Consider the following 19,083-nt stretch of genomic DNA (forward strand, 5'->3'; position numbering starts at 1 on the left):
TCCGGAAATTAAACGTTCTAAAAGTGAAAAGTTGAGTTGGTACAGAGCGGTACGTATAGATTTCCGCCTGCTTAAAACGTAGGATCGATAAAGTAAGTTTGTATACTTTTTTGACTTGAGTCTGTATGAATAAGTTTTCGAGAAATATTCGAAAGGAATAACATTTATTTCATTATTTCATACATAAATATATGAAAAGTACATGATAAGTAATAAAATTGTGATATTTATGTCTAAACTTTCGCTTCTCTGGAACGGATCCCCGAAGGATATAAATCTCTGGGAGATCAATTTACGATCACGCGGCAACTTCCAGCGGGAAGATCAGAGTCTATGAATGGAGAGTTGCGCGAAGCGACTTCTTTGAATAGTTGTTCTTCTTCGTCTTCGAAAATAGCCCCTATCTGTTTTGCTGGTCTGCTCGATAGGTAGACGGTTTGACAGTTCGATAGGTAGATTTGGTTTCACTCTTCGCGCAACTTTATGAATGGAGATAAACTCTGGGGAAGATAACCTAAGTGTTCGCAGTAAACTGCGGGCCGTGTTTACCAAAAATGAACGATTTCGCTGCGCATTCTTCCTCTCAATGTTTAGTTCAATAAAAAAGTATGACGGTAAAACTTACTGTATATTAACTTTATTCTTGCGGTTGTTCGATCAATACCATGACTTGGTTACCTTAAAAAAACTCCGATCTCGCTTCACTTGATATCGGGATTAATAATAACAGTAGCAATAATTCATCTATTGCACAACTTGCATGATTCCAAATACTGTTAATCTCAATATACCCCACTTCTCCGTTTCGTCGAAGACATCACACTAGCGCCACGCTGGCATAAAAGTAAACTAACACACAACAAACTTTGTGGCATGATTGTTCTTTTTCTTCATTTTTCTGGCTAATCGACATCAGTCGCAGTTTTACTTTCGCCTATTTCTATACCTAAACATGGACGCCCAGAGAGAGCTCCGCACACACACATGAGACCCCACGTATCGAACACATCAGCTCATGGGCCGGGACCAACTACTTTACTTCCCTTCCGACAGAAGACATGATCAGAGATTTAATGTCTCAGAAAATCCGACGGCGTCGACGGACCCGACCGACTGGGGTGTGAAGCAGTCACGTTAAGCACAATACCACCGACGGTGCTAGAAAAGAACTGCATGTTTGTTTTGATTTTGGATGCTTCTGGGAGGGAGAAACCAATACAAAATTTCTGTACGTCATAGTGAGCCGAGATTCCGCTGTCACGAACTGTCCCTGTGAGCCCAGATCTCAAACATTGGACTAACATGGAAAAAGCGCGTAACTGATTAAAACACATTTTCGCATTTCATCAAAAGTGACAAAAATTGAATGATAATCAATTCATACACAAAATGTAAGTAATGTCACGTGAGCACCTTCCAACTGATTGAATATAAAGCATTGAAAAACGAATCGTTTCACTTTTTACAATGAAAATTATTATTTATTGCATAGCAAACTGTGGCCCTTTTTCCATGTTTGTCAGGAAAGATCGAAAGTACACAACAAAAGAAAACTAGCGGTTTTCCCCAGGCCTTGATTGTTGTTGGCAAGCTGGAGTTATCTTGCAGTTCAAACAAACGTTGTTCTATATTTCGTGTGTAGTATCGGTGCCTCCCTCCCCAGGGATGCTTGACGTTTCGTTCTTCAATGCACGCTAAATTGAAAAAAGCTGAGAGTTTGTTAACGCACTTTTCTATCAAGAGATGGCGTTAAATTTGTGTCCTTTTTGTGTTGTATGGAAACTGCAGAAGTGGGGTCTATTGAGATTAATGATATTTGATGATTCGTTATAGGTAATTCTACAGATTTTAAGCACTGTTTTACTACACGCAAAAAAAAATGTGCGGTACAAACTACCATATTAGGGGGTTAACTTAAGCGCTCGCACCGGCAATTTTCAGCAGACCAGAAATGCGCTTGATTTTACCATGTCTGTAGTCGAAATCAGATTGTTGTAAATTATTGCTGTCAAATGTAACAGTAATATGGTGGGATGTACCGTAAACATAGTAAATTGGTCTGAAATTGCATGGTAGTTTCAAGAATGGGCGTAGTCAGCTAAAATAGTCATTTTTACCACAATTTTTTTTCCCGTGTAGTATAATACATATTCTTACACAGGCTTGATAATTCTCCTCAACATCATCAGAGTTCGGTGACATACTCTAGAGCAGCGTGCTGCCAGTGCCTCTTTGCGAGGGAGCCAAAATATGCTAAGCAGCGAGGCAACGAAAAATGAGCGAGGAAGATGCAGCACAAAAAAAAAACCGAGTTAAATTCCATCAAAAAAGGGTGCCCAAGTAACCACAAGCATTATAACATTGCACGTATTCTACTGCATATCAACACCATTGATGCAACATTGCTTTTATTCAACAAATTTCAAGAGCTGTCAAGCAATAAAGCATCAACCCTACATTACAAATGTATCAATGCACTAACATCACTTTATAAATTGTACTGCTGCATTAATATTACTTTATAAGTTGCTTCATTGCTTTATCGTCCTTTTTGCATTAATTTAACTGTAAAAGTGCCCTTTTCCACTTTTAATCTACTTTAATGGTAGGCTTACGGCAATGCAGCTGCATTATATATGCAATTATATAATGCTCCATGGTTACTTGGGTGCTCTCACAACTCCCCGAGGACTGTTAGTTCGGGCGGCAGACTCGAGAGTTCGTTTGAAGTGTGAGTGATGGTGAGCATCGCAACGAACGAGAGAGAGTGTCTGAAAAAATCCTCGCATTTTTCTGCACTCTCACTCGAATCGTTTGAGGATCTGTGTTAAAAATTTTGAGTTTATTTTTTTCTCCTCAGAAAAACGGCAAAATCGCCTCCTCTTTGCATCGCAGAGGAGTTTCTATCAAGCCTGTTCTTACAACGATATTTACTTCTCAACTTGGAAGCCGAAATTTTCACATGTATTTGACAGTTCCAAAGTGAGTCAAATATGTTAGTGTTTACTCAAAAGTGAGTAAGGTCGTTTTCTTTCATGAGTGCGTAACAAGTTACTCACTTTGATAAAATAAAGCTACTCACTTTTGACAGCTATTATGTACACGGAGAAATATTTTTACCTAATTTTTGAGTTTACTTTACCCAAAATTAAGTATATCGATTATAGTTTCAACCCAAAATCTCTCGGTTTTCTCTTTCTCCCATACGAATGTTGTCAAAAATAGAGAGAGCTGCATCTACCCAATGGGGGTACTTTGGCCCAATAAGCCAAATTTGGGTAAATGCAACTTTTCTTATGTTTGGGTCGAAAGAACTCAATTTTGCGTTAAATCAACCCAAAATTGAGTATATTTTTCTAATGGAATCAAAGCCAAACTACCTAGTGGGGACCTTGGAAATTTAGCCAAAATTGAGTTATTGGGCTCAACTACGGAATTGCGTTGAAACAACCCAAAATTGAGTTGAATTCCGTCTCCGTGTAAGTTCAAAAGGGAGTCAAAGTTACTCTCTTTTGAGTAGATTTGAACGAGCGTGTATCGAAAACGTAAACAAAAACATCGGCTGATGAAAACTTCAAGCCTTTCAGTGCATCAAAAAACGTGCGTGCGTAGTTGTGTGCGCAATGTCAGCTGTGGATTTCGAAGACTTCAGTCGACGTTCAAGGAATGGAAAATCATTAAAAATCTCGGAATTCTAATGAAAATCCTGTGTTGTAAGAGATTAGGAATCTTTTCATAAAACAGTTGAAGCATAAATTGTTGTCTAGTGAGTGCTAGTTTGATTCGCATGATTGAAAAGAAAGTTCGCGAATAAGAGACAGTTCCGCTCGGGAAGTTTGATCAATACTGTCGTGAAACGGTGTGCTATTTGTCACGTAGAAAATTTTCCGCAAGTTTTCCCAGGGAGTGCTGAAGATTTTCTGTTATTCTTATTATCGTCGCTTGTGATTAGCATCTGCTGATTGTAATACAAAGTAGACCGAGTGTTTGCGTCAGTTTTCATTGGCGAAAAGTCAAACATTTTGCTGCGTAATTTCACCCGGAGGGCAACCGGCAAAAGAAGGAGAAGAAGGTGAAGATTGTGCTGCAGAAATAAAAGTGGAAGTGAAGATTGGTCAAATAGTGAGAAGTGAAAAAACAAAATGTCGAACGTTGGGGACAAATTTGAGCTTTCCCGGGACGAGTTCCGGAACATTACACAGTGTTTGGGGAATGAAGAATTTCGAAAGTTGTTTGCCGAGTATTGCCAGGAGCTTAAAGATCCGGAGAACCGGAAGCAGTACGAAGAAGAGCTCAAGTTGATGGAAGCTGAGCGGGGATACGATGTGAAGTTCATTAAACCTTTGCCGGGTTATGTAATTAAGACCGTGGTTGATGGAAAGACGAAGGCTTTTGTCAACGTTTGCCACTGCGACCTGGTTGGGAAACCTTCCAGCCAATGTTCCACAAACAAAAGAGGAGAAAAAGGCCTCAAATGGAGTATTCCTTACGCCCAAAGTCAACCGAGGAAAGATTACGATAACAAAAATGTCGATTGCGTCGTTTACGATGTCGTTTTTCACTACGATACGCTGCATTTGACGAAGAGCAATAAGAATTTCCGGAAATTGGTAACCGACACTGCCCTGGATGCCGTCGAAGGAGCATTCCATGTGTCTTTGGATAGAGTTAATCTGAAATTTCCCAAACTACAGTACAAAGGTGTCGCTAAAATGACCGTAATTCGACAAAAATTGAAAAATTTCGAAACGCGGCGTAAAGATGGCCTAATTGATACGCTTTATCGAGCATCCGAGCAGAGTAAAATAACTCATGATAATAGCGCTGATAAGGAAAACGTGAATAAACAAACATTCAAGTCCGCATCTCAATTAGAATACACAACTCCAGCCTACAAACTGATCCACAGAAAGGAAGTAGAGTACCACGAGTTGACCGGAGAATTAGACGCAAAACTCGATGCCGCCATCCCGAAGGAGCTTGTGCTGGTCATTGAGCTACCCTTGCTTAAGTCGGCCAATCAATGCACTCTGAATGTCACGAGCAGCGAGGTCCATTTGATCAGCGACAGTCCGGCGAAGTATAAGTTGGAAGTTAAGCTACCCTACACAGTGCTCGAAAAAAATGGATCTGCTAAGTTCAATACAGATGAGACAACATTGACTGTCTTGTTGCCGGTCGCCAGGAATCGCCGGACATTGAATGATGTTACTGTTTCCAGCAATGATCAAAGGTCAGTTGGGATTCACTATAATTTATTTATTTTCATATGGGTAGGGTAGGTGGGGCAAAGTGAGCACCCCAATGAGCCAAGATTAATGGGGTATTTTGGAGTACAGTGGGGTTCCGTTTTTGGCAACAAAGTCGAAATTTTCGGATGTCAAAAACGAACCTATTTTTTCTATTTTATTTAATAATAATTCTCGAATACTTTTTCAAATGGACGTAAGTCCAAAAATGTGAACAAATCTGATTTTCATTGCAATCGACTACTAAATAAGCAATAATTATGGTATTTTAAGATTTTTTTTAAAAAAATCGCTCAATAAGATTTTTAAAATAAAATTTGCAAACCGACTGAACATACCATTTCGTGCATACACCCTTTTGGTTTCAAATCGACGAATCCATCAAATCAACTGACAGCATAGATTCGCTCGAACGAAAACAGCGAATGTCATGAAAAAAAAATAAACATTGTAGTGCACCGACTATCGTCGTTCTGTCGCCGGCTATTATTTTTGTTAATCTAAACAAAAAACAAGTGGAAATTTGAGATCTCAGTTTCGAAATACCATGGTAAGTTAAATATTGTATTATTGTGGAAAGATTTGTCGAAGATGCTGCTGAAAAAAAATCCCGGTACCGCTTTGTTATCCGGACATAGAGAGTAATAATTTGCATTTTTCGATAACAGAAGCACCCAAGGGTGGAACCGGCGGCTCTTTACTGCTACCCCTACGTGTCGCTGGTTCTAAAAAGTAAACAACCATACAAAATTCCGACCAAACAATGGTGAAGGCGTAATCGATTTTCTAGAAAACATCCATTTTGGGAATTACGCCGAATTTGCTGATTAAATTGCCAACAGCGCACTGCAGTAGCACGTAGCAAATAACTGCTTGCAAACAATATCTTTCAAGCGCATTGATTACCTGTAATTTTGCAAACAATATTTTTTACTTTTCCGCGTTAAGCCTTAAAACTGGTTCTGGACTTAGGTTGGCGGCTTTTCAATTTTACTCCCATTTGACAGCCGCCCTCCACCCTTGGAAGCACCAACTGTGTTGAAGGCTTCGACAGTATTCTTAAGTTCAACTTTTTTCTCAGGTTTTTTTGGAAGGACATCATGCATTACCTGTTTTCACTTGTTGCAAACCTAAAATATTTAGGATGGACGAGCTCAGCAATGCCAACAGCTTGGGTGCCACCTCGCAGAATCGCAAGAGAGAGTAGTTTTCAAGGAAATGGAGTACTCTGAACCAGTGTTACTGAAGAGCTAGCATGGTTTTCAAAACTACGCAGGTATCAGGACAAGGATCGAGTTTGACTGTTGTGGGCAACCCAAGATAGGGGAAGATGTTAAGTATGTAAAATTATCCGAACTTAAGGGAAAATAATAAAACCCTAAATTATATCAATCCTATTGAATTTCAAATTTTGATTACAATGATGAACATACATACATTGAAAAACAGAAAATTGCACTTTTTGTGTTTGTAACTATCGCAGGGCTGGTAGCGGCTATGTGACTTGGAAATAAGAACACTAGAAATCCTTTTCCTGAAAAAGAGACCAAACAAGGGTAAAAACAAAAAAAAAAAACTGAAAGGAACTGGGAGATAATATGTCTATTCCTCATTGAATCTTAACAGCATTACGAGTGTGAATTTGAAAGAAAGGTTTAGATAGGCGTAGCGGTAAGCGCTCAGCTATCCAGGAATAAGTTGAGGGTCGTGGGTTCTAACCACACCGGTCCAGGATCTTTGCCGGTTGATAATTTCCGCGTTTCCCCGACACCCCGAATTGCGGTACTCTATTGATTCAGATATTCGACTGTTAAGGTGGAACTGTAAAAATCTTTGTTATACCACTCCCTTGATTTGTCTGTTTGTTCCCCCAAGAGCTACTGTGGAAATATGAGCGAAATCCATCAAAGGGAACTAAAAAGAGGGACATCATCTAAAGGAGACTCAAAGGGCAGACTAATTCGAGAATCTTGTAATCAATAGAAACTCATGAACAACAACACCATCTTTGGTTGAAAATGTAATTGGAATCGTTTTCCCACATATTTGGTCGATTTTTTCTATACAAACTTCAAGGTCCGTTGACGGATTCCGTTCACATTTTCACAGTAGCTTCAGGGGATCAAAATGAACAAATTTGGGGAAGGTGTAAATCAAGATTGTTGAAATTTGATAATTATGGGCTATCGTATAGCCCATGCTTCAAAGGAATTAATTCAGTGCTTTTTACGGACTTTTTAAGGAATCCCTCCAAACAATCTTTCAGATTTTTTTCAAGAAATTCCTACTTTAATTTACCCAGCTATTCTATCATCTTTTTTTCTAGGACTCCTTCCAAGATTCTTGTTTAGAACACCATCTTAACTAGTACTATCTCCAGAGATTTTCTAAAAAATTGTCTTTCAGGATTTCTTAAAGATTTCAAACAGAAATTTCTCTGAGAATATCTTCAGGAATTACTACACAGATTTTTCCTTAGATTCGTTCAGAATTTCTATCAAAAGTTCTTTGAGAAATTACCCAAGGAACTCTTTACTAACTTTACAGGGATGTCTCCAGAAAGAAGTCAAAGATTTAAAGAAAATATTTTTTTTTTCAATCCGGGAGGTGTTTCAGAAGGCAATTGTAAAGTACACGCAAAAAAATTGTGCGGTAAAAACTACCATTTTAGGAGGTTAACTTAAGCGCTCGCACCGGCAATTTTCAGCAGACCAGAAATGTACTTAATTTTACCATGTCTGTAGTCGAAATCAGATTGTTGTAAAATATTTCTGTCATATGTACCAGTAATGTGGTAGGATGTACCGTGGGTTCATTCACAAATTTCATAACGCCGAAAATGGGCATGTTTGATACCCACCCACCCCCTTGTAACGCTTTTTGTATGAGTGTTTTACAAATTTTGTATGAGCTGTAACATTTCAAGGACACCCACCCACCCCCTTCAGCGTTATGAAATTTATGAACAGGCCCCGTTAACATAGTAAATTGGTCTGAAATTCCATGGTGGTTTCAAGTATGGGTGTAGTCAGCTAAACTAGTAATTTTTACCAGATTTGTTTCCCCTGTAACATCTAATAAAATTATAAAATTTTATAAGTTTCCAAGTAATTCTTGAATTACTCTCACAAAGTTCTCTGAACCAAGGGATATTTAAAAAAAATAAATTATTAAATCTTTGGACAACATCCCACAGGACCCAACAAACATTCGTAGCTAAGTAATAGTTTATTTAGCTGAAATATGTTTTAAAGTCATTTTTTTCAACTCTTATTCCGTGAAAATGTTTGTTGAGGAATCCCTTAAAAATTATCGGACGAATTCCATGGAAAAAATGGTACATCAATGATGGGATGCATGACTGGAATTATTACTATGTATCCGGTAGAAATCAAGACCAACATTTATTTATAATTATTGTTTTCTCGGGCCCCGTGCGTCGCAGCTAGTATGTGAATAGTGCGCTGTGTTCATAAAAATCGTAAGAATGCAGCGCCACACTGAAAAACTGATTTTAAAATCGCGCGAGTTGAGGCGCGTCACGAGTCTCACTGGCGCGATCCGGTTTGGTGGCGGTGCGACAATATAGTATGGGACCAATGTACCATGGCAACGCATGACTACAACATCGCTCAAACGTGCGAACTTGTGCATTGGCCCATAAGCTGGTGTGAACCCTTAAATGAACTTTTAAAGAATCCATGAAGATCCCGAAAAATTGATTGGAAGAACTAAACGAGAAATCTCTGAATGAAATGCAGGGGATATTCTTACAACAATTTGTGGAGGAACTTTGACCTTCCATGAACCTTTAAGGATTTTATTTAAAAAAAACTCCTGTTGAAATCTATGGTAGTTCTCCTATTATTACAACTGGCAAAATCGTTAAAAGAATTACACAAAAATATCTGGACTATCCTGAGATAGTCTCTTGGAAATTACTGGAGGTTGAAGTTGTCAAGAATTTCCTAAAGCACATTATGAATAAATTCCTCTAAGCGTTCCTTGAAACACCGCTAGAAGAATTGGTGGATGAACCACTAGAGGAATTCCTAGAGAAATCTCTGAATGAGTCCCTGAAAGTACGCCAGGAATAATTTCTAAAGAAATCATTAGCAGAATTCCTGAAGCTGTCCTTTGAGGAATCTGGGAAGAAATGACTGAAGATCCTGTGAAATAGTCGCATAATAGTCTCTAGAGGTTTTTTTTTAACATTTATCAACAGGATTCACTGCAAGCAGAATTAAGAAAAATGATTTTATTAAAAAAAAAAAAATAAAATAGAGACTTTAGAGACCTTCCGTTTAAAACAAATATTTTAATAGATTTAGTCCGAAAACGACACTTGCTACCAGCCCTGCTATCGGAAATTATGGGTGGATTATTTTTGCAAGCACTAAGATTGATCGGTTAGGTTCCCAATTATTAAATTTCTTTGAGGCATCGCGTCTCCGGTTGAAAACCGGAATTGTACTTAATGTCGGGCATACTGGGCAGTAGAACTGGTATGCAACACAGCGCACCTAGCCCCAGCACATGCCTTTGGGTGAAATCCTTTTTATTTTTACTTTTTGAAAATGCCAGCTTTCAACTGGATTGTTCGTCGAGTGTGAGTGCATCTGTAATTGAACATGAGCTGCAATTTCATCAAGATCTTGGGTGTTGCTGGCTATTGGATTCAATCCTTAGCGTACTCGAATAAGAACTATAAACAGTAGAAATCCTAACGGAAACGGTTTTGACCAGCATTCAACACAACAAGTTATTTATGTTGACATTGAGTACACAAACAAAACGTTTTTGTTTGATTTCATTCTGTCGTAAGTAATGTTTACGTTTGACAATTGACTAAACATAAGGACGCAAGTAAACAACTGGATGATCAAATAGCGTAACGCTTTGACGAAAGTAACGCTCATGCTGTCAGTGTGACTTATGATAAGGTCGTATTTCTGTTGATGAGAGCAAAACGTGGTAAAGTTTATTTTCGCAAAAAACATCACGTTTCTAAATACTTTTTGAAATATGTTCAATCGTGGAGCAACTCCTTTACAAATGTTATAGTATAGGCGTATTCATATTGTAGAAATCCGTTCAGGCTTTAAATAGGAATTAAAATCGGATAATAATTTTTCGAAGTTGATTATCTCAACTAGAGTTGAGAGTGACTTACGTCTATTTGAAAAAGTGTTCGAGAATTGTGTTTCAAAATACAGTTAACTCTCCCTTACTCGATATTCCGTATCTCGATATCGAGTTAGAGAACCATAGTAAAAGTTGGTTTTCATGGCTAACTCGATGGTCCCTTGGAACGCAGTTGCACTGCTTTTGTGTTCTGTAACTCGATACCTCCCTAACTCGATGGTCCCTTCAATATCGAGTAAGGGAGAGATGACTGTATCATAACAATGTTTTACTTCATACTTATGGTACCATATGCAGGACTGGTAGCGAATCACTTTTTTGAAGCCAAAGTCACTTTAATGTCTGTTTTTGTAGACATTTTTACTAAAATCACTTTTATCGCCTAAAAGTCACTTTTTCAACTAATTTGCGCTAAAATTTTGAGAGAACATCATGAATCGACCATTTCTAATTTAGGCTAATTTTTAAGTTAGGTCTTCACCAGAACAACTGCATGTCAGTATCAAAACATTGATTCATGAATAAACGAAAAACCGAATTTAGTACTACAGGTCAGACTCGATTATCCGGGATTCAATTATCCGGAATTTTAGACTCGATCATCCAAAATTTGTTTTTTGATGTTCTTGTTTTTAATTTTTTATGCATAAATCTGAGATGATTTGGTATTACAATATACAATATCTCGCGTTCAGTATCATAAGGGCGTAACTGCAATGATCGATTTCTCTTCATCGATTTTCTCTTATGCCAATTACTTGGCTGGGAGACAGCTTTCAAATGCTTTTTAGTATTCGGTAGAAAGAACTCATCGTCCTTCGTCATGTTTTATCGTTAAATGTTACCAAAATTGATTGCATTTCTTGTATTGATCCAAAGAGAAAATCGACGAAGAGAAATCGATCACTGCAGATACGCCTGTATGATACTCAACGCGAGATATGAATGGTTTTGCAGTTAAGAACGTATTTAGGAAAAGGGTGGTTTGAAAAAGTGGTTTTTGGTGTATGCAGGTCAATTTTTTTTCTCGTAAAATCCCCTGCTGTTCCTAGAAAAAAAAAAAATCTGGCTGCTCAGTGCGCATCGTACCTTCGTTGTGCGTACACGAATTCTCTCTGCTCTTGGAAGTTTTCTTAAAAACTACCTAAAGCAATAAAACAGTACTTTTCAGTGCTACACAAACAGTACTTTTCAGTGCTAAAATTAAAAACGGTACTTTTCAGTACTATTTTGTCTACTATTGATCCCTTTACGATCCTTGTTTGGACCCGTGCCTTCGATTTTTCGTTGGACCCGTTGGCGAAAGCTAGCGGTGGTAATCCCTCTTGGACACCGTCTTGGGAAAAAACCTCTCGAAGGTCACGTCTTTCTCGTTTATTAACGAAACATGGTATCAACAACTAACAAAAGGAAGGGTGAATCTCTGAATTCACTACTTCCTTCCAAAAAAGTGGGTTTTAAAACTGTCACTACACGTGGCAAGAATGGAAGAAAGGACGCTTCCACGGAATGCGAACTTTCTTCCAAGGGTGAAATGAATAATTGTATCGAAATGAGCAATCAGTTCGATGCTCTAGACAAATTTTCCGAACACCAAATCGAAGCAGCCTCTAGCCCAGGCTCTTTGATTCAAGTGAGAAAGCAAAGAGTGCAGCCTATCGTGGTCAGTTGTTCCGAATTTGGAGATAGGAGATCTTGAACTCCATTAGGGGAATCAAGGTTTCCTTCCAAATCGCAAAGAAAGGAGACTGTCGCGTTTTGCCGGAAACTATTAAAGATCGTGAACTTCTTCTCAGACATCTTGAAGAGAAGAAGCACAATTTTTTTACTTATGACGACAAAACTGAACGTTTGTTCAAAGTTGTCTTGAAAGGTCTCTCAAGTGACTATAAGTCATCTGAAGAGATCAAAAATGGAATAAATGATTTACTTGGATTTTCCCCAGTCCAAGTCATCATTATGAAAAAGAGAACCCAATCTGGCATTGTTCGGAAAGGGCTTTCTCAAGAATATTATTAAGTTCACTTTAACAAAAAAGAACTAAATAATATGAAAGCTTTAGAAAAAGCTAAACTTATGTTCGATGTCCGTGTGACGTGGGAACATTTCCAGAAACCTGGAGGAAATTACCAGAACCCCACTCAGTGCCGTCGGTGCCAAAAGTGGGGTCATGGTACAAAAAATTGTCGTATGAATGCTAAATGCATGATTTGTGGAGGTTCTTCTCACGCCAAAGACGTCTGTCCTGTGAAAGAAGATACCAGAAAATTTGAATGCGCCAAATGCCAATTGGGCCCTCATAAAGCTAACTTTTGGGAATGCCCTTCACGCAAGAGAGTCGTTGAGGCTCGTGCCAGGCAGATGAAGGATAATATCCGTTACGATAACGGTCGTTTCCGGAATTTGCCTGGTAGAGTATCGAACAATGCTCATTTTTCAGTTAACGATCGCTTGACCATGAATCATACCCATCAGGAAGATCATAATCATGCTCATTCACAAACTAATTTTAATCCGTCGGGTAGCCGTTAGAATCTTTCAATTTCGAATGTATCTACCCACGGTAAATCCTTTGCCGATATCGTAGCAGGAAATTCGAACTCCTCCCCTGTTCGATCCATGGGTACCCATTCTACTTGTTTCAATTAAAATGGAAAAAACCCTACTGCCACAGGTAACTCCACTTCTTCGTCTACCGGAAATTCTAATGGGAAATCACATGACATGTCTGCCTCTGATTTTAATTTTCTAACTGAACAATTGAATCTAATGATAGATGCAATGTTCAAAGCCACCACTATGACTGAAGCAGTCCAAGTAGGTGTAAAATTTACAAATCAAATAGTTATTGGATTTCGTTTTTCTAATGGATACAAATAATAATTTAAATATTTTAAATTGGAATGCTCGTTCTCTGAATGGTAAAGAGGACGAGCTGTTTAATTTTCTTACAGCTAATAACGTGCATATAGCAGTTGTTACCGAAACATCGGTCATGGAATAATTCTCAAAGTAATTCCAACGGCAGAATTTTATTTGATGAGTGCTCTTCAGGATATTTCTCAATTAAATACCCTGATAGCCCTACATGTTTTTCCTCTTCTAGAAATCCATCTACGATTGACTTGGTCTTAACCGACTCTAGTCATCTTTGCAGCCAATTAGTTACTCATGCTGACTTTGATTCTGAACATGTCCCTGTTACATTTCAAATATCGCATGAAGCGATTCTCAGTCCTATCAGCTCCACTTACAATTATTTACGAGCCGACTGGAATATATATGAAACGTATGTTGACTCTAATCTTGATGTTAACATTTATTTAGAAACTAAAATTGATATTGACAATGCTCTTGAAACTTTAACAAATTCCATTGTTGAAGCCAGGAACATTGCAATTCCAAAATGTGAAGCAAAATTTGAATCCGTGATTATAGACGATGATCTTAAACTCTTGATCCGTCTTAAAAACGTGAGGAGAAGGCAATTTCAACGCACTCGCAATCCTGCTATGAAAATTATATGGCAGGATTTGCAGAAAGAAATCAAAAAGCGTTTTGCTCAATTAAGAAACCAAAATTTTGAAAATAAAATTTCTCAATTGGACCCTGGCTCTAAGCCCTTTTGGAAATTATCTAAAATCTTGAAAAAACCTCAGAAGCCAATACCGGCATTGAAAGAGGAAAACAAATTATTACTAACTAATTGCGAAAAAGCTCAAAAACTTGCTATGCAGTTTGAAAGTGCGCACAATTTTAATTTAGGACTTACTAGTCCAATTGAAAATCAAGTTAATCAGGAGTTCGAAAATATTCTCAATCAAGAGAACGTTTTCGAAAATGCCTGGGAGACTGATTTGGAAGAAGTGAGAACTATTATTAAAAAATTCAAAAATATGAAAGCTCCTGGAGATGATGGAATTTTCTACATCCTCATCAAGAAACTTCCAGAAAGTAGCTTATCATTTTTAGTTGATATATTCAACAAATGTTTTCAATTAGCATATTTTTCTGACAAATGGAACAATGCTAAGGTTGTTCCAATTTTAAAACCAGACAAAAATCCTGCAGAAGCTTCTAGCTATCGTCCAATCAGTTTGCTTTCCTCCATCAGTAAACTTTTTGAAAAGGATATTTTGAACAGAATGATGGCCCACATCAACGAAAATTCAATTTTTGCCAATGAACAGTTCGGATTCCGCCATGGACATTCGACCACTCATCAACTTTTACGTGTAACAAATTTGATCCGTTCCAACAAATCTGAAGGCTATTCTACTGGTCTTGCTCTTCTAGACATAGAAAAAGCATTCGACAGTGTTTGGCATGAAGGTTTGATTGTAAAATTGAAAAACTTTAATTTTCCAACATACATTGTTAGAGTAATTCAAAGTTATCTGTCAAATCGTACACTTCAGGTTAATTATCAGAACTCCAGATCTGAAAGACATCCTGTAAGAGCTGGTGTTCTTCAAGGCAGCATTTTGGGACCAATATTATACAATATTTTCACATCTGACTTACCTGAGTTACCTCAGGGATGTCAAAAATCTTTGTTTGCGAATGACACAGGCCTCTCCGCCAAAGGACGAAGCCTGCGTGTCATCTGTAGTCGATTGCAAAAAAGTTTGGATATTTTTTCTTGATACTTGCAAAAATGGAAGATTTCTCCTAATGCTTCCAAAACTCAACTAATAATATTCGCACATAAACCAAAAGCTCTTTATTTGAAACCTTCAAGTAGACATGTTGTCACGATGAGAGGGGTTCCAATAAATTGGTCAGATGAAGTTAAGTATCTAGGGCTCATGCTAGATAAGAATTTAACTTTCAAAAATCACATTGAGGGCATTCAAGCCAAATGTAATAAATATGTAAAATGTCTCTATCCCCTTATTAATAGAAAATCAAAACATTAGCAAGCTTTTGATATTCAAACAAATTTTCAGGCCAGCCATGATGTATGCTGTACCAATATGGACTAGCTGTTGTAATACCAGGAAGAAAGCTCTGCAGAGAATTCAAAATAAAATTTTGAAAATGATTCTGAGACTTCCTCCCTGGTATAGTACCAATGAGTTACATAGAATATCCAATGTTGAAACATTGGAACAAATGTCAAATAAAATAATCAATAATTTCAGGCAAAAATCGTTACAATCTTCTATTGCCACGATTAATGCGTTATATGTTTAGGTTAAGTTAGGTTAAGTATATTCAAAGCGTTTTTTTTTCTTCTTTTTCTGAAATCAACTCACACCTGTAAAAAATCTGAACTGCTACGGCAAATGAAATGTAATATGTTATTAACAAAATGTTAATAAAATCTTAGATTTGTTTTACCAAATTAGGATGATAGTGTTGTCTAATAACACAGAACACCTAGATATAAGAAATAATTAATGTAATGTTTGGAATGATACTAATAAAGAAATTAAAAATAAAAATCTGGCTGCGCCATCACATTATATAAAAAAATAACAAAAAGAGAAAATATTTAAGTTCTTTTGTCAAAGATTTCAATTTTCTTTCTTAATGATTCGATTACAGTCGAATTTCGTTCGTTGCACTACGTTTAATTGCACTTCGTTTTAATCGGGCTCCCGTTAAGTGGGCTATAGCCCACCTAAAACGAAGACAAGCGTCACATTCTGACATAAACCGCAATTTGTCAATGTTGGTAGCCCTGAATTTCTATTGTAATAGGTGTTTTGACAGCTCAAATCATAGCCCGATTAGTGAAAGTCTTTCACTAATCGGGCCACGGGTTTAGTGCAACGAACGAAAGTTGACTGTATCCGGAGGATTCGATTATCGGGAGTGAAAAAAAATCGATGCTCCGGATAATCGAGTCCGACGTGTATACCATTCAATTTTACTAGAGTTCGTATCCTTTGACAGATACGCGTATGAGCCTATGCATGTTATAAAACTTTTACTTTTACTGTGCGCCCTGCTTACAAGTTACCCGTGAGTAGGCTTACCAGATGGTATCCCTTGGGAGGACATGTACTCCTTTTTGGCCATATGTCCTGCCGTCCTCCCTTGGGCTGACAATGTCCTCCTTTTTCAAAATGAGCGAAATTAATATTTGAAATTCATTCATATAACTTCCTTCTCTGATTGTTCAAAAATTTCAACATTACTGTCTTAAATAAACCCTTTTCAATTTGCTCACCCCGCTAATTTGCTCATCATTCAAATTACAAATAATTCAAATGTCATTCAGTTTGCGGATCAGAGTAAAGCGGAGTAGAAAATCGTGAAGCTGAATTATTCGTAGTTATGGTTAATTCTGGGATATTGAGTTTGTTGTGCTGAAAATCAGATTTATACGGGTTACTGACATTCGGGATGTTGAAGAAGAACCAATGGCATCTGCGTCATCTTACTTAACAGAAGGCCATGATTTCAATCCCAAGACCATATTTTATTTTGTATTTTCACCATATACCATGTCCATAAAAATGGTAATACAGAAATGCTTCAGAAAATTTATCGTTTTCATTTAATCGCTTATAAAACCATGCATGCTTTCTTCAAAGATATGTGGGGAGCCGGATCTTCTTCTAGGCACTTTTGATTTTTGATTTTTCGGTCAAACGTACCTACCATTAAGCTTAATGATGGAACATTTAAACTTCACTCAGGCCTGTTCTGTCGGCGTTTGAAGGATGCGTCTGTGATATTATGGATCCGACAGAAATAAGGACATAAGGACAACCATTTTTTTTAAATATATGTTTTTCTCAATCTCCAAGCGTCGCGACTAATATATGAATAGTGCGCTCTGTCCATAAACATCGTAAGAATGCAGCGCCACACTTGTCATTATGACAGTTATGTCCGTTATGTCGGAAACGAGTCACGGGAAAGCGGGAAAAAGACGGGAATTTGAATCCATCGGGAAAAAACGGGAAAAAACGGGAAAAACCGGGAATTTGAGATGGTCACCGGGAAAACAGGTTTTGTTTACAACGAACATCTTCAAGCTCTAAATTTGCAAACCACCAAAAATAAGTTGTAGAAAGTTGACATATTTCCACTAAACATCTGTAATCTTGGATAAATAACATTCAAGCATCAATAATTTAATTACCATGACCCCACAGTTATGGATCAAATAGTGTGGAGTCCAACCTATAAAATTCAATAAAACGACATGGAAAACGTAGAATTGTAATTTAAAAGCACGAATCGAATCGTTTCAAATTGGAACTTCGGTTAGTAAACTGTTTTGAGTGTAATATTTACATAGGATTGCATAAAAATTGTGTCGGTTCCTGAAAACCATATTAAGGATCATTTTTCATATTATGGATCAAATTGTGACATATTACGGATAAGTGCGCAAAATCAAGAGATTTTCAACTCAATGCATCTGTATTGCATGGTATGGCGAAAGTTAATAATGTGTCATATATTACTGCAAAAAAATAGCAGTGTTAGAGCTGGAAACAAGGGTAAAATGCCCGTTTTATTGTGATACTGCATTGTAGTAACTGAGACATGAACTGTTTCCGCTCCACACCAAGTTTTCCTCCCATTTTTGCCTGCTAAAATATGAAATTTACAAACCTTGATATTTTATTAGTTTTATCCTTAGTGCTATTGTCTGAAAATGTCGAATCCAATGCATAAAATAACAGAAATCTACATTCTTTGGAAGTGATCCATAACCGTGGTAAACAATTATTTCCTGGTCCATATTATGGATCACTAGTTAGAAGTGCTAATATTCGGTGTTTTAAATAAAAATTCATGTAAAATGTTTTCCAAAGATGAATTCATACTAAATCGAAGCGAACGAGCATAAAACATGCTATAACATTTGAATTTCACCACCTGTGGGAGCTTATGAATGCTGACGGCACTTCTTACAGAAAACCACCATATAATGATAGCTGTGTGGTACCAACTAAACAGTTGTCAAAAACACCGCTATTTAGCGGTTGAATGTTGTGCTTAACATTACTAATGGTAGAAGACAACTAGAATAACATGGGAAAAATATGTTTTTCGTCAACATTTATGTTTTGAGCGAGTTATCCGATGTTGAACGCCAAAGTGATCCGTCACTGTGGGTGATCCGTAACTGTGTGGGCATGGTACTTGTAGCAACAATCTACTTTGCTACGCAAAAGTTTTTAGAAAAATGTTTCAAATTTGTTGGCAATGCATCGAAATATTTTATGATTTTCTTTGTCTTACTATCAGGGCATGAATTTTTCTCTAACTTATCTTGCAGAAGGATTAAGCTTACAATCATATTGCATTCAAAACTGTCTGAAGTTAAGTTACTGAATAAAAAATCCATAAAATTTAATCCGAATATTCTTGAAAACAATGCTTTATTTGTGAAAGCTTCTAATGTTTCATTAGTTATCTAATCGACTAAAAATTGAATAAGTAATGAAATACATGCTTCAACATAAAAGGCTTTATTTCATCATCAGCTTAAACTTATTTGCTTTAGTGAACTCTTTATTATTATTATGAAGGAAAAAAAATAAAATACTTTTAAATTGGGTAATAAGATACACAAAAGATGCATATAAATGAAAATCGAATGGCGTTCAGTGCTGGAAAACTTCGCATCACGAAGCAGCACACGAGTGTATACCAATGCATAACAAACATCACAGACTCGAGAACTGGCTCGGGAGAACATGTCAAAAGAAGTAGCAAC

General features: G+C 37.2%; 1 protein-coding gene and 1 long non-coding RNA gene across 2 annotated transcripts in view; both read left to right on the forward strand.

Moving 5' to 3' along the window:
- Positions 1-3,590: 3,590 nt before the first annotated feature.
- Positions 3,591-19,083, forward strand: part of LOC5569576 (protein kintoun) — a 99,526-nt gene continuing 84,033 nt past the window's right edge. Inside the window, exons 1-2 of the mRNA XM_001658587.2 lie at positions 3,591-3,713; positions 3,953-5,233. Coding sequence (XP_001658637.2) covers positions 4,143-5,233 — 1,091 coding nt within the window. The 5' untranslated portion in view covers positions 3,591-3,713; positions 3,953-4,142. The remainder of the gene's footprint in view (positions 3,714-3,952; positions 5,234-19,083) is intronic.
- On the forward strand, positions 5,250-6,641 carry LOC110676386. The gene is made up of 2 exons (XR_002500334.1): positions 5,250-5,799; positions 6,331-6,641. It is a non-coding gene; the product is annotated as an uncharacterized LOC110676386 (long non-coding RNA).

The sequence above is a fragment of the Aedes aegypti genome, chromosome 2 (assembly GCF_002204515.2).
Source record: "Aedes aegypti strain LVP_AGWG chromosome 2, AaegL5.0 Primary Assembly, whole genome shotgun sequence".
NCBI lineage: Eukaryota > Metazoa > Arthropoda > Insecta > Diptera > Culicidae > Aedes > Aedes aegypti.